General features: G+C 42.1%; 1 protein-coding gene across 4 annotated transcripts; it reads right to left on the bottom strand.

Moving 5' to 3' along the window:
* Positions 1–7,171: 7,171 nt before the first annotated feature.
* On the bottom strand, positions 7,172–18,372 carry CMTR2 (cap methyltransferase 2). Of its 4 annotated transcripts, none has more exons than XM_090063187.1 (3): positions 18,354–18,372; positions 17,487–17,608; positions 7,172–14,763 (listed from the first exon to the last, which is right to left on the bottom strand). In XM_090063187.1, exon 3 carries the CDS (start codon positions 14,742–14,744, stop codon positions 12,441–12,443), a length of 2,304 nt encoding a protein of 767 aa, XP_089919313.1. In that variant the 5' UTR covers positions 14,745–14,763; positions 17,487–17,608; positions 18,354–18,372; the 3' UTR covers positions 7,172–12,440. The 4 variants fall into 4 exon arrangements, with proteins under 4 accessions (XP_089919313.1, XP_089919311.1, XP_089919312.1 ...); XM_090063185.1 differs by lacking the exon at positions 18,354–18,372 and adding an exon at positions 18,209–18,306; XM_090063186.1 differs by lacking the exon at positions 18,354–18,372 and adding an exon at positions 18,002–18,133.
* Positions 18,373–23,746: the final 5,374 nt, after the last annotated feature.

The following is a 23,746-nucleotide window of genomic DNA, read 5'->3' as shown; positions in this document are numbered from 1 at the left end:
GATGGGCTCCCTATGTTAGGTGCTGTATTATTATGTAAGAGAAAATCCCTGGTCTAACTGGTTACAATCTTGAGTGTTTAACAAGATCATGGAGGGGACATAAATTATATTTTACACAGCTTTTTGCATAGACCTGGAGTAGTTAGGAGGGATGAAATTGGGGAGTTGAATGGATCTTCCCTTGAAAAAAAGGAAGGCATTTTAGAGACGTATCTGATGGAAATGATGAAGAGGGGTCTGATTATAGTAAGTTCTGAACAAGGACATTTGGAAGCTTAATCATTTTTCCATTTAATATCCCACAAGGCCTGAACAGAAGCATAGATTATTCAGCTATTTACCATGTGCTTTATCATTAGAGATCTTTCTTGTCTGTGACCACTGAGGTAGGATCTTTGGCTCTTTAACCAGGGTTCAAGTTATGGGGGAGCTTGGGGGGACTGAGCCCAGCCATAAGAGATGAGGGCCTTCCAGTAAAATTTGAAAATCATAACTGGGAAGGGGGGCAGGGGGGTCTCTGATTTTATTAGGGCATCGTGATGGGCAGCCCAATTTTTTTTTGCAGATTCCACCCCCCCGAGTCAAGGTGAAATTTGAACCCTGTCTTTAACCTGCAAGTTTTCATCGGTCATTCAGCATACTCCTGAAAAACAAACACAGAAGACCTATGTAGGGTGCTGCATTCAACAGTTAGTACTGAATGCTACATGTTCTCCCTTTTCCTTCCACCCTGCTACCTGACTCCTGCCTTCTTTCATGTCCCCTACCCTACATAAGGAACAGAATACAAACTACACACTGCATTTTTTCAATCTAGACCCCTTCAGGTTTCTCGTGGAAATCTATTCAAATATGATTACTAGAAATGCCATGTGCTATTAGCATTATTGTTGGTTTGGGTCAAAAGTTTGGATCTTTGTCAGCTGGACAAATTGGACCATTTATAGTGATATTAAAGAAGTAATCATAGAGAAGTTGCAACCAAGGCTGCTTTGCAAAACCCACTCAAACTCCCATTGACCTTAATGGAGTATGAATCAGGCCCTTTTATTCATTTAAATATTAACAATCCAAGTCCTGCAGAAATCGGTGTTGCACTCTAAGCTGGTTGAAAGGCAGCACAACTAAAATCAATGTCACTTTCTCTCTGCCGAGGATCAGGCCGCCTGATTTCCATGGAAGTAAAGTCTAAAGGACTTTGGCCTACCACTAATAGATGTACAGCTTTTTAACTTTAACTTTACCTGTACCGTAAATCAAAGCAACTCCCAAATATCCATGGGATTGTACTCTATATATGCCTTCAAATGTAAGCAAACAAAGATTAGTTCTCAAATCCTAAAGCAAGTCTCTGCATAGATCTTAGCCCAGTGTAGTAGTAAAATTATTCAGGCTTCTGGCCTGCTTGACTAGGAAAACAGACAGAGACCAGAAGTGCTGATACTGTTTATTTCAGTTGCATGTTCTGAGATAAAGAATCCTGCATGCCTTATTACCCTGTGCACAGATGTCCAATTAAGTAAACTCGTTTTGGTTTCTCCAAGGTCATATTTTTTTCTCTTTCTCTGTCTTAAGTATAAATATGCTTTAAACTTACAGAGTAGGAGGATTCCTTTGAAAGAGACAGGTGGGTGATTCCCCTTGCTGTATGAAATTCTCCCTGTGATCACAGTATAACCCTAATTAAAGAAAAGCTGGCTCTGTCAGTTCTGATTCAACCACAATGCAAAGTTTAATTTCTTCCACACCAGAAAGCTAGTATTTTCATCCAGTCCCAACCAGCTGCCCCTTTCTGTCTCCATCTATTCATTTCAGGATGCATTATTAGTGCATCTGCTCTATTAATTAAAACTGACTTACACAAGACAAAATTGAATCCTTAATGCAGCCCTTCAGTGGAAAAGAAAGTATGATGTTATGATAGTGCAGATATATTTTTTACATTCCCCTCTCTCATTTTCTCAGTTTATGGCTTTAAAAAAAAGTGTGGCTGTATTCAGACCCCGAGGGCACTTGCTGTGTCTGTTACAACACAAACAGTCCACCAGAGTCTAATCTTCCTGAATCCTACACAGCCCTCATCTTTAACGATGGGTAGGAGTTTCAACTTTGTTTTGTTTTGGGGCTTTTTGTTGCGTGTTATCTGGACATTTCTTAGGGAGATTTCTTGAGAGAGTGGCAGCATGACAAGATTTCTTCTGAGCTGAATTGACTTCGTAGTGCTCAACAAGGCATAAAACACGTTTTGACTGGTAGGGCAAAGCAGCATGACACAGAAAACATTGAGGGGCAATATGTACACACTGGCAACACTAATGTATCACTAGGATGAGAATTTTTTCACTCAGTAACATTATTCAAGGCCAGCTATTAACCATCAGGAAGACATCTTGATGACAGACCGCAAGTTGCACATTAAATTGCAAACTACGTATTTCTTTCTTTCTCTTTCTCTCTCTCTCGCTTTCTAATAGAAGCAAGAAAATGTATTCCCTCTTAATTCAGAGCTGTCTCCCACTCCTTGCCCCCTATCCTGGCCAGGATTAGAAGGGGAAAATAGCAGGCCTATATAAAGTTTTGCACCACAGTACTCCATGAAAGCCCTTAAAAGAGACACTTCAGCAGGTTGCTACAGCCAAATTCTGTCAAATGCCAATCCCCATGTTCACTTTGATAAAAAACATGCATAGGGAGTGAAAACCCACAAGAGGCAAAGTGAGGAAGAGCCAGAGGGGGGAGTTTTTAAAAAAGGAGCCATAAGAATTCAGTATTCGCACCCTGTTGAAACTGAAAGGCGGTTGGACACCTAACTCATAATAGCTGGAACTATTAGTTTGTTCTTCCTGTACCCAAAGCCTTGACATGACCTGCCTACAGGCTAAGTCTTCCATTTTCTTTGTCCAACAATTAGTGACACACCAGCCAACAGGAACACTTAATGTAGGAACCAATGCAACTGACAGTCTGGAAACCAGACCTCTTAACTCTTCCCATTTCTAGTAGAAGCATCTGAACCTAAAGTGCTTCTTTAACTGAACCTAAATCCACCAATTGTTGGAATTTCTCCATCATTAACTGTAAATACCATTTCCCTTTTTTTTTGGGAGAGAAGAACTCTGCAGCAGATTATAAAAAATTTGGTGTCCCCTTTGGGGGGGAAAAGAAAAAGTTCAATTTTTTGGTCATAGATGGTACCTAAAGGAAATTATGGTCCTTAAGCTCCAGAGTTGTAGATTTCCAAGGGATTTGAACATTTCAGTACTAGCCAAAGCTCTCAGCTAATGCAGTTCTTAAATGTAATCCCACTGTATTAATCGCTTATTACTACTCCATTATCTCTACTCAAGCTCCTAGACCAGTGGTTCCCAACCCTTTTTTTTTGCTGCAACCCTGAATTGGCCACCAAGAGGACCTCCCGCCCTGGTGCTGTGGGGAGTGCTGGGAGTGGAGTGCAGCGGAGGTGGTGGCCTGGGGGCAAGGGTGCTGCTGTTGCCCCCTTTGTGTGTGGCAGCCCCGCCTCACCCACCCACCCCTCCCAGGCCACATGCACGTGTGCACGGGCGAGGGCCTTTCACAACCCTACAGAGGATCCTCCACGACCCTGATGTGGGTCACGCCCCAAGGTTGGGAACTGATGTCCTAGACAGCATTGCTGTTACTGATCCTTCCAGAAGATGCTTAGGTCATTTCATGGCTGGAGGATAGTGTTGCAGTGATCAAAGTTAGGTCACTTACATAAGACTGATGTTTTGTACTAGGAGCCTTATGTTTAAAATCCATCCCTCGATCAAAGGACCTGCTTGTTTAGTCAGAGTTTTCACTTAGTGTTTCCCATTTGTATATGGGGACTGCAGTGTTTAATCCATTAATATCTGGAATGAGCACGCAGATCTTTGAATGGAAAGAAAAAGGGCAAAGTTAGGCCTGGATCTACAAGTCTTTACTGAGGCAACAAGTTCCATCAACTTCCATGGGAGTATTCATACCAGTTATGCACATAAATAGCTTTACTGACAACTCATGGCAATACAGATTTCAGGTAGCATGATGGCTTTGTTCTACGTTTTGGTTTAGACTGTGCACAGACCTTTATGTGTTACAGGGCAATATCAGCATGCAACTATACAGATCTATAGTATATTTAAACTTTGTACATTTAGCACTTACTTGATTTATAAATTTCAGCCTTTATAGACACTGGGCTGTCAGTTTACCCTTTCTAAAGTGAGTAAACAAGGTATAACAGTGGAAGGCTACCTCCTTTGATACTCTCATTTTTTAAAGCAGATAACTTCTTGAGCTACAAACAAGTCTCCTGTCTCTCCTGTTTCCAAGAATATTAGCTCACACTTACATCAAATTAAACATCCATGCAGTTACTTAGAAAACATGCACAGCTGTGTAATTTTGAGATGTAAACAGGAACTTCCACTAAGTCCACCACAAATTCCCCCATGCCTACAGAAGCAAGATTTGCTCTAATACATGTGCCCAGCCCTAGAATTTCTTCCAATGAATTAAAATAGACTATAATTTGCCAGTTCCAGGCACACCTCAAAAGGTGCATCTTCATTGCAGTCACAACAGCATTATGTAGATTTAGCCAAGCCAGTTCCAAACTAACTAGCTTGGGTACAGAGAGCAGAATATCCATAGCTTAAGTCATCACAAGCTACCTAACTGAATAATTGCTTGGAATACCAAGTAAGTTTCGCAGCCCAAGCTTCATTCCTGATCCACAGTATCCCTGCTGCTCCAGACTTGCACTAAGAGACTGCCAGCTCTGTCAAAGAGCTTTGCAATTTGGACAAGCAGGCACTAGCCACTCAGCTGTGACCACTGGACTCCAGCTGTGACTCCAGGCATATTTTCCACTGTATTTCCCTATAACAGTTAAAAATGCTGTTTTTGTCCACTGATGTACAAAGCAGAAAAAATATTAAATCTTCAGTGTTCTCCAGAGTCAAACTAAGCCATCACAACAATTTGCCCTTCTCCTTCCTCACCTGAGTATGAGCCTTAGTCTTAACTAACTTACCACTGGCATGAGTATGTCAGAACAGGAAATACTCTGGCCAGAAACATGTTTGCAACCTCAGCATGACTTTTCAATTACAGAGGAAAACATTCACCCATTCTTTTTTCTTAGTGAGACAAATTTTTAAAATCTTTTTCATAGCGGAAGCCAGAGATCATTCTGATCAAGTCCTGCTCCTTTCCCCCACATCCCCTTCCCAGTAATTTAAATAAACAGTTATTTAATAGGTCATAACTGTTTTCTTCATTTAATAATGCGCTCTGAAGATACATTTTAATAAATGCATTGGAGCCTCTTAATAAGGAAGAATATTTTTCTAATAAGTAAGAATGGCCACTAATTTGTGTGCACCAATTATGTATGAGTATTAAGAGCATAGTTACAGTAAGCAAGGTCTGTATTTTCAGTTTGATCAGAGACTGGGGTGGCCAAAACAAGGAAAGTGTAGAGTTTGCTGAACCACTCAGTTAAAGAAACAGTTCAGTGGCACATTTTCAGATCCATTTGGCTTAGACTTCTATACCAGAGAATCATTTTACCTCTGTGCTTAAACAAAGTCACACTGGCATATTTAAAAGGGAACCCCCCCCACACAATTCACAATTAAGGTATTTAGAGTTTTGGGTCAAGCAAACTACCACTATTATTGAAAGTAAAATAGTTCAAATATCTGACTGAATCCACTATTAAAGCTGTTCAGTTATTTGTCACACTGAAAATGTGAATATTAGTTTTTTTTTGTCTATAGTCTCCTTCACTTTCAGTGGGTTTCAGGAACTGATTCAATACTGCCGTGTTTGGAATGCAGCTACTACAGAGAACTAGTTATTGGAAAGGAAAGGGAGTGCAAGGAAAGGGAGTGCAAGGAAAGGGAGTGCAAGGAAAGGGAGTGCAAGGAAAGGGAGTGCAAGGAAAGGGAGTGCAAGGAAAGGGAGTGCAAGGAACAGGAACCACTATGCCAACTTTTGAATAGGTCTCCATTTTGGAGCTTATAAATGCTGCTTTTTACCAACAGTTTGGACCAAATTTGATCCGACTGCCCTGTTCATTTTTATTTTCTTCAGTTTCCAAATTCTTGCAATGTCCTGAAATACATTTTGAGAATGATGTCTGAAGTTGATTAACTACAGCTTTATTCAAATTAGGGAGAAAGTATTTTCCACAAATTTAGTACATATTTTCTACTACTTTCAATTTAGAAGTTCAATGGGGAAAATTTTTATCTACACAAAGCAAATTAAAGCATCAACAGTGTTTAAGGTTGTCATATTATTTCTTATTACAGCTAAAGGGAAAAGAACCATCTTTTTCCACCTTCTAGTCTGCAGCTTGTTCTTTCACTTGCAAGGTATCCAGAGAACAAATATTTGTACAATTTAACATTTTTACAATTTGAAAGCAGTCCTGTCATAGATTTCCCATCTAGAACAGGTAAGAAAAGTTAGCTGGAACTCGTGGTAGCACAACAGAGATGATTCTAAGAAGAAAAAAGGCACAACACTGTCTTCCCAATACTATTCAGCAGAATCAAGCCCTTAAGAGGACTAAAAGTGTTAGATTAGAATTTAGAAACAGACTTTGCAGATAAAAATATATATTGTAAGAGACCTCTTAGAGCAGAGAGGCTGCTATAACTAAGGGGGATTGGAGATCCTCAAGACAAACTCCTTGTTTTTAAAGTAAAATACAATATCCATGCAAGCAGGAATGATTGTAACATCAGGTATACAAGCCAACTCTGTTCCATACAGACTCCTCTCACACAGCTTTGTACAAGTCTGTCTCTCAAAAGCTGCTAGTTTCTTAACAGTGAATTGTGAATGTAAAACAAAAAAGTGAATTAGAAACCCAAAATCATCAAGTGTTCTCCACCATCATAGTTACTCGGATATCACTGGAATGAATATAGTATAACTGTCTATAGATAAAGAAGATTGGCAAGATAAGATAAAGGAAATATGCAGTTCAGAAAGACTGGAAAAGAACAGAATGGAAAAGAAATAAATATTGAAATTGATTTTTCTTCAAGGTATTTGATTTCTCCTCAAATCTGCTGACTAATTCTGATTAATAGTTTTAATCCACATTTAGATAGGAGTCTAAAAGAAAAGATAAAATAAATGAACATTTAAAGCGGAAAAATATTTTATTTTCAAACTAAATGTTACAAACAAACAAACTCTTTGCATTCATTATTCACAGCTGTCAGAGAATCCAGTAGACAGTTTAGGTAGGCACAATAATCTTTTCACATACAAATATACACTCTTTGACACAAACACCACACAAACTTTCTACTTAGTCAAAGCAAGAACTGCAATTCTGATGTAGAGGCCTTGTACAAATATTTGCAATATACATATATGTACAAGCATGTGTACACACATACAATGCATGAAAAGGTACATACAAACAGATCATTCAAGACTGTTACACCACCAAGAGCCCACCTTCCAGGGGACTGGATCAAATATGGCATAACAATTCCACCAATCAGTAGCTTCAGACAGCAGATTTAATACCTGTTTATGTCAGGGAAGATTTGACTTATCTGAGAGGCAGTTATTGTAATAGCAACTGGACCCTCCAAAAGCTATGGCTTCTTATGAGCCAGCTATCGTCACCATCTGGAATTTCCACACACTTAGTATCCTGTTAAAGCTCAGCATCAGTGTGAGGATTACAAGTAGTCTTATAACTAACAGAAGATTAGCTGGCAATCCAAGTTATTGCATAATAAAAAACTAGTGATAAGCAATCATAAGCAGACTTCATTTCCAGTACAAAGAGATGCAACTCCATTTTGTCCCATCAGACTGTACTTCCTGTCAAATGAGATGAAGCAGAAGAGAAACAAAACTGTAAATTAAATATGGTAACTCTAATAAGGGTTTCTCCCATCCTGCTCTTGAGAAACTGTTATTAAAGATCTGAGCAAAGAAATATCTATTCACCTACACTTTAAGCCATAGTGAGCAAGAATGAAAGAGAAGAGAAATCTTCAACTAAAGACAAACAATTGCTTATTTGATCCTTAAAACCAAACCAAACCAACAAAAATACACACACACACCCACACCCACACCTCTGTTCAGGGCAAACAACTTTGCAAGGCTGTCATGTCCAGAAGGCAAAAAATGTTGTCAACTCATGTTGCTATGCAAGCTAGGATAATTTAATGACATCCAAACAGCTAAAGAAATTAGTTTGTTACTTTCAGTTAACATAATAAACATTTAAAATCATTCCACATTTCAAGGAGCAAGGTAAAAATAAATGTTACAAAATAAGGGGGGTTTTTTTGTTGTTGTTTTTTTTAAAGAAAAAAGAAAACCTACCACAAAAGACCAAAAAAACCCCAACTTACCCATAGGGCTACATAGTTTAATGGTCATACTGTGCTTTCCAATTAATCAATACTCATGAGTATTCAAAACAATTTAGATCAAGATCCCAACTAAACATCCAAAATATTAGACTTCCGTTCCTTTCTACCACTAATTTACACCAAGCCTTTTCCTTCAAGCCCCTAATTGCTTTGCTAACATGCAATAATTCTACCAAACATTCTATTTTTACTACCAGTTATTTGACAGATTCAACTTAAAATGAAGACTAATAGAGAGCAATTAGTGCCATTGTAAGAGAGGACTAAGTATCATACCACAAATCTCATTACATTTTATAGAAATAAAAAAATAAAATTGGGGGGGGGGGGGAGTGGCAAACATATAAGCGGACAGCCAATTGAATTTAAATGCAATTATTGATAATACAAATAAAAAAAACTGGTAAGTCTTTAAACCTTAATGCACTCAAAATATAAACACAGTCATTTCACTGGATAAATTGGGGTTCCAATTTAAAAATTTCACTTAAAATTTGTTTTATATTCGTGTAACGGTTTGAAGTAAGTAGTCACACTGGTACAGAGGCACAATCAAAATAAGGTCCCAAAACCTTAAGAAATTAAGCTGACAAGACTGGCTGTCCCTGGTTATCTAACAAATCAATCACAAGAGCCTTAATACAAACTTGTAACTGGAATCTAACAGCAGGGCTGCCAAATAAACCAAATCTGTATCTGATTCTCATCACTCGTGCATTTATCAATTCTGTACACTGTACAGCTCGGCAAAGCATATCTGACTTGATCTCTTCCCATCACGTTCACTGAAGAGAAGCTGCAACTTCTAAAACATTAACATCAACAATCCAGTTCCTCTTCAAATGGCAGTAGGTAAAAACAAAACAAAACTGCCATTGAAAATATTTAAAAGATTCTGAAGCATTTAAATAGACCTCATCCTCAACTGAACAAAAATTTATGAAAGAAACTGACAGCAAAATGAGACTCTCCTTCTCCATTTAGAGAGGTTAACTCCTTCTTCATAGCAGTTATACAACTCAAAATCACAATGGTAATATTTAAATGTTACTGTTCTTTAGGGAGCCTATAATTTTTAAGTAGGTTCTAATATACATGTGCAACCCAGGAAGTTCACAATAAATTAAGTGACATTCCTAACTTGGAACACCCTGGCTTTAGTTCAAGCTTTCATCTTCCCTCCCTCAAACCATGTACATTGGAATAGTCTGAGATCTCCTTCACTGTAGAAAGCCTCTCCTTAAGGAAGCAGCACCTGTATCTAGGAGATGCTATGTTAGGGAAAGGGAATGGAGTGGGATAACACAGAGATGTTTTCCCAGATAGGTCAACTGAGTGGAGGCAAGAGACAGATTCAGATAAATTTCCTTCTTTAAAAAACAAATAAATCTATACTTCTAAAGAAAGAGGGAAAGCAAGGGCCCTGGTTATTTGCTGAATTATGATATCTCTGTTTTGTTTGTTCTCTCCAACATGGGGGCAAGAAGGGTAGTATTTATGATACTGTACTTCAGGCTTTTACAGGAAGACCTTGTAATACTCCGTTTTGCCAGACCCATGGGCCCCAACTATATCCTTCTCCCCCTCCTCATCCCTTTCACATTTACAGATTCCTTGCTCTGCTTCTATCACTTTTTCATTCCTCAGTATTTCCTTTTTGGCCCTTCCTGGCCTCTCTACCTTTTGCTTCCTAGGCTTTCAAAACCCCCACTCGATAAATTACTGTTACATGTAGTTCCTTGAGCCCTAAGCTCTGCTCCCCAGCACAGCTCATCTGTACGTGACAGGAGACTTGGCTCATATCAGCTGAATTAGGACAGGTTATTTTAAATATGATAAAATGAGTAGTAACCAATCCCAGAGATCCACTTAGCAAATTCTGTAGAGAATGGTATGAATGAGTCAGACTCCAGCAATCAACTTGGGCACCTATCAAAACACTCAAAAAAATGAACTGTTAAATGCATTAAACTCTGCCCCATCAAAATGGCAAGAAAGACTATTAAACATGCAGCACTGCCAGACAGAGCAGTTTTTCAACTGTGCTTTTAATCGCTGCTAGTAATCAATTATCCCTCAAGCTCCCACATTATATAATTAGAAGTGCTTCCATAGGGTGACTGATAATTAATCAGGAAACTATATTTTCCTTTTAGTAACCCCACTCATCTCTCACATTTCTGTCAAGTCCTGAGCACCAGCATGAAAGATGTACCTTTTCTCCCCCTTTTTACACCATTTTCCTCTTCTTCTGTGAGCATGTAAACGACCATTTGGAGACTAAATTTTAATGAATGAGCTAGGTCCTAGAAAATTAGATCTTAAAGGAACAATATAAAAAAGTAAAACCTGGCTCTCCTTAAACAGTGCCAACTGCCTGCTTGCTTTATTTCACTCCTAAAAAAAAGATCAAATCAAATAGTGAGAAACGCCCATGTCCAATTTTGAAGTGTTTCATACATTTTTTTTGGCTCCATCATCTCAGTGTTCACAGTGTAAGAACCTTTTGTATGTGTAAACTGCACAATATTGCTTAATTAAGATCAGTTGGAGAACTCTTAATGGCAGCCATTAGGTAGTTCTCAGTTTCACCTAGGGCTCTCATCGATCAAGTTTCCTACCACACTTGTAAGATAAATTATTGTGGCCAGTTTATTGATGGGGAAATGGAGGCATAAGGCACTGAAATAACTTTCCCAAGACCACGCACAGTTGCACAGATGGCACTTAAAACCCAGGAGTCCCAACTCGCACACCAGTGCCATGCTGCTGACAAGCAATGCTGTGTAACATGGAGTATTCTACAATCCAAATCCTGATCACAAAATAGTTTTCCTTCCCCTTTAAGTCTGACCCAGGGCCTACATACTGGTAAGTTACTGATGGCATTGCACAGACAACACACAAGTACCAGCAGGAAAACTAAAAATGAAGAAGTTACAATTAGGTTTAAAAAATACCATTCAGTTGTGTAAAAAAGATCTCTTCCCATTTTACTAGATCAGAACGTTGATATCAGAGCGTCTTAGTAGCCACTTTCAAAAGTGACTGGGGAATTGGGTTCTTTCATTACCAAAGTGCCTAACTTGAGTTCCTTGCCACTTTCTGAAATTTAATCCTCTTCTAAAAGGTTTCTCTTCTCTCAAGTGTTGGTCCTTAAGGGTCTAAATACAGGCAAGTGGAGGCACCTAGATTCTTTTGAAAATGTAGATCTTAACCAACATGATTTCAGGTCAGCTAGATTAACATCTTGCAAAACAGAATTTTTTAAGCAAATCTTAACTGGATTTGAATAGGCCGGTGTTTTCAGCAAGCTAGTATTTTTAAGAGGTTCGGTTTCTTCCTGCAGGCAATAGTGCTGATAGCCTCTGCTTAACTGAATGGAAAATGTAGCTGACTTGGAAATGCTAAAAGCTAGCACACATCAACAACAGACTTGGGCCCCCCAAAAACCAAGCGATGGAGAGAAGTATCAAGATGACACATCTAGCTCCTTAGTCTCTCTCAACAACAGCCTCTACTGGCTGATTAGCAGTAGCACCAATAAAGTTCCTGACAACCTTTTTAATAGAATCAGTCGCTATGATGCCTGCATGTCAATAGGGCATCTAGATAAGGATTATATTAATGTAAAAATTTAAAAGGAACATGAAAAGGTACAAGTCACTCATCTGTCTGTCCATAACACTTGGCAGCCAATCACAGTGCTTACTGAAACAACTAATCAGAGTGCTCTACATAGGCAGACACACACACAGTCAGGCAGCTGAGTGCTGGGGGGCCCATACGGGACTGGATGTGAAGCAGCAGCAGCAGCAGCAGCACAGGCTGGTGGCTGCAAACTCCTCTTTCACCCCCAGCCTCCTAGGAGGTGGCAATAGCAGCACGGGGTGGTAGCACATTCTTGAGGGGCAATTCACTAGTTAACAAATAAAGGAAATAAAAACAAAAAGAACTTTAAACGGCCAATGAACTGAATCTTCTCAGTCAATAGCTACCTGCTCAATTCTAGAATCATTTAAAATTAAGATTACTGATCACTTGTTGCTGCTCAACTTGTATAATCAAATGGAGTTGTCGCTTTGCAATTGTAGTGTTCAAGTCCCATAAAAAGTCCAGTAATGTGCCTTTTAGGAGAGTCTCCATGGGGACAAACTGCAAAACCTGCTGGGAAGAGTCAGAGTCCAGCAAAGAGCTCATTAGTTCATTCAGATGCTGCAAATACTCAGCAACTAGATTTGGAAGACCCTGATAGCCAATGCACAACAGAACCGCATTAGTCCTTAGAGGCTCAAAGGATATGGGGCAAGCAAATGTGATGCATCTGAAACAGCTTTGCAGTACAAAAATGAGGCCAGCTGTGAAGCGCGTAAAGCAAGAAAGAATAGGTAAAATAAAAGCATCTCCTGTTCGAAGCTGTTTCAGCGAGAGTAGAACATGATCTAGGAGCTGCTGCTGATATTTTGGCTCTCCATCATGAAGCAAAGAACAGGTGAAAGTCAATAGCGTAGCCGAGTCCAAAAAACTAATCTCCATATTAGACTGGCTTTTGGCATCACAAAGAAATGGAAGGCCCATCACAAGGCACTTGATGTGGTCACCACAGCTTTCATTTGCAACCTCATGGCACTTGGTAAGATTAGACAATTCAGATAGTATAACTGCATCGGTGACAACATGGCAAGATTGACAAGACTGCTGCACTTGTCTGGACAGGGAATCTGTTTTCAGTCTGCCTACTAGCAATTCCCCGATGGCTTCATTGAGGTCTTTCAAGACTTCGTCATCACAGAATGGAGAGCATTTTACTTTTGGAAGCCTCTTTCCCTCCAAGATGTACCACAAGCTGCACTCAAGGTTAGAGGATGACCCTTCCAAAATACAGCTTTTCCCATTACTTAGAACATGTTCTTCAGCCCAATGGTTAAGGTAACCTTTTGCCACTTTATCTTCCCATGTAAGGGACTCTAGCATCTTTCTTTCATTGTAGGTACTAAAATACTTGTTCCTCCGTCCAAACCACTTTGCATTCATACTGTAACCTGCCTGAGGTTTCTTCACTAGCCATTTATTTCTGGCAATGGGTTTCATGTTGAATTTTTTCATGAAGAATTCTACTGCACAGTCCCGTAAGTTGTTCAGTTTTGTTTGTTCCACTTCCCCCATGCACTCAAAAAGTCCAATGTTCTCATAGATAGTCTCTATTTGGTACTTGTGGAAGAATGCACAGCATTCTTCATGTATTTTAAGAAAAGACTCTGGAATTACATGTTGAGGGAAAAGTGCTTTACTGACCATGTCTTTTCCAAAGTTCTGTATCATCTTGGACAGAAGGGGATGAATCGCCTCTCTGCCCATGTAATGAAGACATATCACATACACTTCTGAGTTCCCAGCTTTGCTGGTAGCAGGTTTAAAGATGTGAACCTCCTCAAAGGAACAGTTCAGCAGAAAAATCAGGTTGGCAGAACAATGTTCAAACAAAGTAAACATCTTCAAAACAAAGGAGCCACCACTGCCTAGTATCCTCAAAGCACTGACTGCTTCACAGTAATGTAGAGGAGAAACAAGGGCTTCTTGTTCACCTGGATTTCCTTGGCAGTCAAAGCTCCCATCAGCAGTGACCAAGTGAACCGTAGCCATATTGCTTATAAAGTGCTGAAGTCCTTCTAGATGTTTCAGCATCATGACATCTCCAGTGTTATCTGGACCAAAGTACCACAATGGCAAGGTATTTGCAATAAGACGGTCATCCATAATCATCATAAGAGTGTCATTTGCTTCATGATATGGATTCAGAGTATTGGCTACCCAGTTCCAATCGCAAGAGATATGATGGGATTTTAAATAGTGGTTAAGACTGGCTATAAAAGCACCAGGTGCTTCACAGAGATGGACAGTATTAAGTTCTCCGTTCTGAAGAGCTGCTTCTGGAAGAAGGGGAAAACTGCATAAAATCTCATGGAATTTGCACCACGCCTGAGTACATAGCTCAGCATTCAGAGATTTCTTCACATGAGGAATGATTTTCCCTGCTTTATTCGTGAAAGACGTATGCTGATGCCATTCATCCAGTTTCTTATCACTCAGCTGGTTTTTCACTTTATTCATGGAGTCTTTCATAGCAAGAAGTGAATTAAATTCCTTGTGATTGCAGATAAATGCATCTTTGGAATCTGGTAGTTGCCATTCATTATTCAGAGGTTTAGTATATGAGAACCTCTTCTCAAAGAGGCCCTCAATTTCAGCAACCACCTCAGAGTCAAAATTTTCAAGGTCTGTAGTTTGCTCAACACAAGGTTTCTTACATGTGTTCATTCTTGGATTGACCCACTATCTGTGGAGAGAAAAAAAAGATGGGAAATTCAGTGAACGTACCAAACAATAATCACCCCAGCCATAAGTAAACAGTATAGGCTAAGGGGGAGGACACAGGGACAACAGTCTAAATTTATAGATGATGTTTTTCTTTTAAATTCCAATGTTTCAGCTCCTGTTGATCTTTAGTTTTTATGTTCTATAACAAGAAAGGCAAAAATGATTTAAAGAGTCATCTGTAAAATGAAATAAAAATGTATACAAGTGGCGCTGACATAGAAAAGCTTCTATTTAGATCTAATGCTCATTTAGTCAAAAATCATAATTGAAAGAGCAACTAAAGGAGCTAGAAGTCATCCAACTAGTACTGAAATTTACCAAATTTTAGAGATGCAATGGAGAATTAGCTGGGGGGTACAGGGCTAAGCTGAAAAAATAGCAAGATGGAACAAAGTTGCTCCTTCCATGGTGTCCCCTAAAGTCCCAGGAACTAATTCCACGCCCATCTCCTTAAACACATGCACAAATTCTGGTGTGATCTAGGGGCTGCACTCATGATCATGCTTTGAACATGCCCAAGCTTTTTATAGAAAGAGTACCCATACTGAAACGAAGCATGTGGTATTCATATAAATTGAGACAATATTAAAAATTAAAGAAAAAAAAAATTCTGCTTCATTTCTCACCAATGCAGTTAATTTTAATAACTTTAAACATTGACTCCATTTCACTTTCACCTGTATCATTTGCTCTTACTTTTATAGTCAGTTACATACAAGAGGAAAAAAAAAAAACCTATTTTCTTACATATAACCTTCACATTCCTCCCCCTCCATCCCAAACCAGTTGGTGGAAATTGAGCTGTACGTTATTATATGTGAAAAATATGGATCTCTACAGATCCAGAAATTTGGCAGCAAGGAAGTAGTGGCAGTGTTAATTGCCATGGCAATTAACACCTTCACTGTTTCTTCACTGCCAGAATTTCCAGACCCAGAAGGAGCCCCAAAACCTGGTGTGCCAGGTTTGTCCATTGGCCCCACCCAGGACACAGGGCCAGCAGCAGGCTTCACTCCCTAATAGCTGCTACTCAGTTACTTCAATTACTTTTTCCTTCATGCTGGCTTTCAAAAACAAGGCGACTATTATTTCTGCGTTTACAGCATATCTCCGTACATATGGTATTAAAAGAAGAGGAAGTGACCACAAAACCATAACTGACAGAGGAACAGGGAACTGCTCTTAACCCATTTTAAAAACTCATTTAATTCACATTGATGGCATCACTTTAAGGGTTTACAAACATCACCCCTGAGCAACTGGCTATACCAGATGCGTCAGGAAACTGAGAAAAAGTTCAATCAAAATTTTTATTCTTAAAACTAAAATTTTCCCAATTTAGAGTCCCTACCTTCTCTGCATGCATCTACTAATGTGGTGGGGGCATCTACACAAAAGGCTTATTGCATGGGTTACTGGTGCCTCCTAAGTTGGGGGAGGAGGGGGGCACCCTTGACTGGACAGTCAGCAGTTGGGGGGGTGGGGGGAGGTCCCCCTGCTGCTGGCACTTCCAGGTTGGTGGGATCAGCCACAGGGGGACTGCTTCTCTTGGCACACTCCCTGCCACCGCTCTCAGTGAGGGTACCAACACTCTCACTGCCCCCCACCCCCAGAACACTGGGTGGCAGGGGGTACACCAGCACTCTCAGGGGGTGCACTTGCACCCTCTATGCATTGCCACTGGCTTACTGCAAAATTGCCTAATCTGCTCTGCAGTAAATCATCCCCATCTACATAGGTGGAGCTATTAAGCTATTAGGCCAGAGTACACTAATTAACTCCACTGTAGGTTAGTACCCAAGTATAAGTACTGCCCTGTGGCAAAGTTATTTACTCCACCACAATGCATGTGCAGAGGGTGACTGGGGCACAAATGTGCTAGTGTGGGGGCTGCCTGCCAGTTAACCCCGCACTGTAGCACCCTCATGTCCCAGCCATCCTCCCTACAGCCATCCTCTCTGCAGCACCATGAGCTGAAGCAGCTCCAGGCTAGCAGGCTGACCCTCCAGGCTCCCTGAGTTAGCCAGGGCTGCGCTGCCCTAGCTCAACATGTGGCAGTCCCAGGCACATGTGTAATGCTGTGCTTGGAAGCAATAAGCTCCAGCACAACTGTGCCAGAGTTTATTTAGTATCATTAATTCAACATGTAGATGCATCTTGTAAGTAGTATAACAGCAGTTGCAGCACTTCGAAAGTTCTTCCTATTAAGTGATTTAAAACCTAAGACCCCTCTGAGGAAAAAAAATTGTGACTTAGACTTCTAAGCCAGGTTAGCACTTCTGAAAATCTGGCCTAACAGGAAGAGAAATGCAGCTCGCTTTCCTTATTGTGCATGCACCCAGAAGCCGTGAGTTAAGATGTTTGAGTGCCCTCTGACTGTTTAAGTCTCAGGGACCCAAATGTTCTCTGTGGGCATTAACGCCCGATCACCTGGGGTGGGGTAAAGACTGGCACTAGACCATCTCCAGAATATAAAGGGAGGCGGGGAAGAAGATTCAACATGGAAAAACATAGAAACAATTTCACTTTTGTGCCTAGAACAGCTGCCATTTTACATTCAACCTGACAGTAATTAAGTTATCACTTGATTACTGGTTTAAAAACTAACCAAGTTACCATTTTAAAAGCCATTTCCGCACAAAGAAAAAGGTTACTTCAAAACACTTTAATTAGCACTGTTACCATTTCCAGCCAGGCTGGTCCAGCAGAGGGGTCCTACCCAGCAGTGCTACAGGCTTCCAGGGCTCATTTCAGAGCAGTGATTCTCAGCCGGGGTGCAGAGGCACCCGGGGGTACTGCCAGACCTTTTGAAGGGTGCCAGAGGTGTGGGGAGAAGAGTGGGGTGTGAGGAGAGGAGTAGATAAACTCAGTAGTTAAATGCAGGCTCAAGCTTGTCCCTGCCTGGATGTCCCCAGGGCCAGGCACCTCTGCAAGGCGACAAGCACCACCACATGCTCCCGGCGGTGCCACCCGAGGCAGCCCCGGGACAGGCGGTCTCCCGGCTCCCACTCGTTTCTGGGCTGCAGGACTGCCGGGCTCGGGCGGAAGCTGCTGGCAGCGCCCCGCTGCCTCGGCGGGCGGCTCCGTGCGGGGCCCAGCCCGCTCCCGCCGGCTCCGAGGCCCAGCGCAGCCTGAGCCGCTTCCTCCTTCCCGCCCCTCCCCTCTGCAGCTTGCTAGGAAAGGCCCCGGCCCCTTACCCGGGCGGCTCCGACGGCCGGCGCTGCAGGGGCGGAGGAAGAGGAAGTGGAGGCCGCTGCCGGGCCTTAAGGGCGGGCTTCCTGCCTCCCGACCCCCGCCCCACCTGCGACCGCAGTGCCCCGGAGCCGTCTCGCACACGAGCCCCTCCCCTGCCCCCGCCGGGCCCCGTCTTCCCCTCTCGTGAGGTGCCGCCACCTAGCGCCCACCCGGGTGCCCATCCCGCGCCTGCGGCCGTCTGCTCTCAGCCGGCCGGGGCCTGCTTTTGCGGCACATCCGCTCCGAGGCGCCCCAGGACGGAGGCTCCCGAGGAGTCCGCGAGGGGCAGGGATCCTCCCCCCTCGCTTTAGCTACCGCGTCTCCTCGCCGAAGTCCGCGCAGCCGCAGTCAGCAACATCGTCGGCGCGAGGGAGGGGTGCCCACCAGGGCTGTAAAACGCTGACTGGATTTGCCTTTGCTTAAAGAAGTTGGGAAAATAAATCCCAATCCCGATCGGCTTAGAAATGGTTATGTTGCATTGGTCTGTGGAAAACAAGGCTGGGGGACAGGCCAACAGGTAAAAGCCACCAGAACTGAGTCAGGTGTCCAGGTGGTAGCCATATTGGGCTAGAGGCAAAAGGAATGAGAACTCGTGGTAGAGGTGGTTCCTTTTATTAGGCCAACTAGATCTATGCAAAAAAAAATAAAAATCCTTAATTGCAAGCTTTATGGCACAAGCACCCTTTTTCAGGCATAGGAGAAAAGATTGTGAGCACCCTCATGGAAAGGGCCAGACCACAGGAGAACAATGAATATCAGACTCCAGAAACTAGAAGCAATTCATACTGATCAGGGTTCAGACATACTAACAATGCAGTGAGAAGACCGCTGATTTCAGTGGGATGAAAATGAGGCACTTTTCACTAGGAGGAAGGCCTATTTGGTACACACAGGAAAACATGGAAGCCCACAAAGAAACTCTTACTAGGGAAAAGAGAAAAAGTGCAAACTTTTTGGAACTATATTAACCTGTTAAGAGACTTCAAAAATATTCCAAATATGAGGAGGAAAAAAAGAGAAAAACATTTATAACTAAGTTTTTTTCTTCCCTGTCTCTCATAATGTCTTAGAAAATGGATAGGGGAAGGCATGGATAAATATTTTTAGGGTTTTCCTAATGGTTGATGTTTTAAAAGAAAAAAACCTTAGGGCTTTGTTCTTTTTGTGCAGGGAAAGGTAAAAGAAATGGAAATGCGACTCCTTGGAATCAAAATCTATTGGACGAAAAAGAGAGTCAAAGCAATAAGGCATCATCAGGTCCTGAATCTTTGAAAGCCCCTCCACAGAATGTTCTGTTCAGTTAGACTACCATTTCAGGTATCTCTATGGCATTTATCAATGTAGTATTTAGTATCTGGGTGAACATAGCTGAACAGCAAGGAGACAAACTGGAGAATAACTGTCGTATCGTGCTCCAGGAAATATGCAGGGACTTTTTAGCTAAATAAACTTGTTCTGTTGCATGAAATCCATAAACTGGGGAAGGTAATTAGGTCCCAGCAGAACAAGTACAGTGGTAGACAGAACTAAAGGCCCCAATGAAACAAAGATTTCCCTGGCAACATCATGGATTAAGAAACTAGGACCCTGACCCATCAGTAGCCAGCACCCACCTACCTTGTAAAATTTGACAGAAACGCCTTTGTTTTAAGTTCATGGATTTTTCCATCCAGCATTACCCCGCTCATGGGTTTCTCCATGGTAGGATGTGATCTGGATCCAAGACAAAATCAATTTTAAAATGTAAAGTAAATGCACAAAGAACCCCAAAACAGATGCATCCAGATAGAACGTTGCTAGGAGCTAAACAGCTGGTGAGCGTGACATTTCCATATTGATTAAGGGTAGTTGTTTCAATAGTTGTTGTTTTTATAAACCCTCATGTTCCAAGAATAATAGGTCTACAAGGTGGGTTGGAGAGCTTGCATGGTAAACCATTTCTCTGAATAGTAACTGTGAAAAAGCTCTTCTCTCTGTTTTTGAGATATTCAGCTATTAGCCAAATGGAAAGACTCCCCACTATGGGACAGAAGGAGACTTGATTACATAGAATTATATTTTCTATTTAATAAAATATGGAATGCAAAACTGCTCTCTAGAAAGAACATCCGCATGCAGCTATAAAACTCTTACTCCTGAACCCCTAGACAGGGAAAAACAACCCAGAAACAGTGCATTTTCAAAACCAAAATAGTCATCAAAGCCGTCCTTAGGGGTGTGTGGGGCCTGGGGCTTATCAGCCTGTGGGGGCTGGGGGGGAGGTGGCAAGCTCCCGGAGGGCGAAGCAGACACGCAGAATGCTGCGGCCCTCAGTGAGACCTTACGGCACTGTCCACAGGGCCCCCCCAGAATGTGGGGCCCGGGGTAGTCACCCTGATTTGCCCCCACCAAGAGACGGCTCTGATTCTTATAGACGAGCAGATTTTTCTCTGTGATATTCAGTAAGTGAGGCACTTACTAGTGTTCAAATCTTGTGGATAATAGACTTCTTTCACTGGTTTTGATTTATTTTCTCAAGTTTGCAGTGATTCATTAATAAGCTAACTGGATAATATTTAAGGAGTAACTGTGAGTTAGTAGTTAGAGCAGGTGAGGAGAAATTAGGTCTCTTGTATTCTGCACCTTAGTCTGGCATGTATTTGCTGAGTCATTTAACCTCTTTGTGCCTCAGTCCATGATAAAGTGGGTCTCAAAAAGTGCAGTGGGGTAAGTGTATTGCTCTTTGAGATCCTTTTTTAAGAGGCTCTATAGTAAAACAGATCACTATCATAGATGAGGACAAAAATGAACTTTCAGTGCATTTTTATTTATTTGCCTGTTAATTCAAGTTATGAACTCTGGTTTCCTACTAAGGAAAGGCCTATTTTTTAAATCACTGAAATTTAAAATACGTATTCCACTGGATATTTATATATCACTTTAGACTTTTTGACTAAGTAAAGACATTTGGAGTGGTTAAATCTGGTTCAAAGCAGCCACTTGATTTAAACTTAGCTCACCCCACGTCGACTTTATACTTACAGACACGGTATCAGTGACAGGCAATCAGTCTAAACCTGTAATTGTATAGAAGTTCCATGGACACAAACTGGTCTAAACATTGCAGAACCTGGTTTTAAGATAAACCTGGATCTATGTAGTATCAACTTATTCAATTTAGGCCAAACTGGTGCATGGTACTTCTGTCCACTTTCCCTGCACAGCCCAAGGGCTGGGAAAACCCAGCCACTGGCCCCAGCCCCAGGAATGCTCTTTTCACCCCCTCCCTCCCCCCACACTGATTTATTGTTTGTGCTGCACCACCACTCCCTGCAACTAGCCAGTCCTCTCAACCCCTATCCCACAAGTCACTTTGGGTGAAGCTGCTTTTAGTATGCTGCCAGAACTGATGTCCCCAAATGTCTGTAGAATCACAGATCTGGAAGGGACCTGTAAGGGCGCAGCATGAGACAGGGCCACGGAGAGCCCAGGAAGGACCAGGGGGCCAAATTATAATAAGGCCCAGACCGAACAACGTCAGTTCCATCTACGAGGCTTGGGGCGTAGTAAAGGGGTGGTTGAAGCCACACATAGCCCATAAGGCTAGGGTGCCCCGAAACACCCATTGCAGAATGGGACCCACAAGGGGTCCAGGAGCCCACGGGGTCAGAGTACAGCAAAACCGTGTCCAAGAAGATGTAAAAGCAGCCTCCCTAATATATATTTACCATCAAAGATGTGGCGGGCGAGAATCGAGGGTGCCCTTTGGGCCAACTTGGCACGGGAAGGGGGCTTTGGAGAGATCACGGCCATCCTGCAGGACCCGCGCTCTGACGTCAAGAGTCCAGCCTGTCAAGGTCATCCTGGATCCTGGCCCTATCCTCCAATGTGCCCACGTTTTCCCACAGCTTGATATCATCTGTGAACTTAACCATAAAGCTCTCCACCCCCTCTTCCAAGTCATTAATGAATATATTGAAGAGCACAGGTCCAAGCACCAATCCCTGGGGGCCTCTACTGGAGACAGCCCTCCAGGATGAGGCCATTCCATCAATTACCACCCTTTGGAAGTGGCCTCTGAGCCAATTGTCCACCCACCTCACTGTAGATTGGTCCAGCCCAGCAACCTCCAGTTTGAGAGTATCCTGTGGGAAACAGAATCAAAGGATTTACTGAAGTCTAAGTAAATCATGTCAACCTCATATCCCTCATCCAGATGGCTAGTTATCTTGTCACAGAAGGACACAAAGCTTGTCAGGCATGATCTACCTTCAACAAAGCCATGCTGGTTACTTCTTAACATCCTGTCAGTTACCAGCTTGTGATTGATGGCCTCGTTAATAAATTTTTCAAAGATTTTACCCAGGACTGAGGTCAGCCTTTGTACTTAGCCTTTGTTTTAGATCTTACACATATAGCTATAAGAAAATTAATCTGAACATGGTGCAAGCTCACTGATGTATTCTTCCATGTTCCTAAGTACTGTACTGAAAAGACTACAAAGTCTACCCTATTCCACAAACTGGTGTATGATATGTACATAATCATGCCTCAGGAGCCTAAAATAGACATTTATACTCTTTAAGGTATAGTATCATTTCTTCAGGTAAACACTAGAATTGGGATGAATATTTTCCTAAATTAAGATGAATATTTAGCATGAAAAAATACATATGAACACAAACTAAACATAGTTATGTTTTGGGGTGTTTTTTGCTCCCCTTGATCATAGAGGGCTCATTAGGTCAGTACAGTTTCTGACCTAATGGGATGCCAGTTTCTCTAGTCCAGCGGTTTTCAAATTGTCACGCATGCCTCCGGGGGGGGGGGGCGGGGGAATGAAGGAACATTGGTGGAGGTGTAGCCAAGAAGTTTTCAAGGAGCTGGTGCCACTGCAGCCTCATGGGGGGATGCGGGGAGCCCCTGGCAGGCTCTGACAGTGGGCTGCTACACCTCTGGGTGGATGTGCAGCTTAGAGCAGCAGTAGGGCCAAGGCAGGAGATGCTGGAGCCATGGTAGGTGGAGCCCACCAAACTGAGCTGAGCTGTGGCGGCAGTTAGGATGAGGGGTGCCGTGTGCCTGGCTGTGCTGCTCCTCTGGCCTTAAAGGGGATGGGGGTATGAACAAAATTATAATTCAAAGTGGGGGCTCAGCTCAAAAAGTTTGAAAACCGCTGCTCTAGTCAATAGCTGCAAGGGCCTTTGACTCTACCTGAAATGACCAGGTACCTATTTATAGCTGGGTTGACTGGAGGGAGCCCTTGAGTCCAGCATGAAGCTGGAACTCAAGCCTTTGAACACCTTAACTGCTCTGACACCTCCTGTAAGGTGGGAAGAATTTGGCTCCTTAAAGTGTATGTCTATAACAACCTCTAATTGACAAACGTGGAAAACCATGAGAAAGGTTGGGAAAGATTTGAATAGTATTTTGGTACATGTGTGGATTTGCCAGAGTATCCAAGTGAGCTAGACACTTACTAAGTCCCACTTGTTTCAGCTTGCTTGGGATATGTTGAGAATCCCACTGATGCCTGCCTCTGTCTTTGAATACCCCAATGCCTTTGCAAATCTGACTATAAGAATCCAGTCTGAGGAGACTGAAGTTTTGGTGGCCAGAAAATCAAGACCCTATTTCTGCCTCTCACTTACTGTTTAATGGTAGGCAAGTCAGTTAACCTCTTTATACTTCAGTTTCCTGTGCAACTGTGGTGGCATATTTCCATAAATATG

This window comes from Crocodylus siamensis, chromosome 9, assembly GCF_052110815.1.
Source record: "Crocodylus siamensis isolate JL-2025a chromosome 9, ASM5211081v1, whole genome shotgun sequence".
NCBI lineage: Eukaryota > Metazoa > Chordata > Crocodylia > Crocodylidae > Crocodylus > Crocodylus siamensis.
The sequence above is the reverse complement of the archived record's forward strand: the minus strand, read 5'-3'. Positions and strand labels throughout refer to the sequence as shown.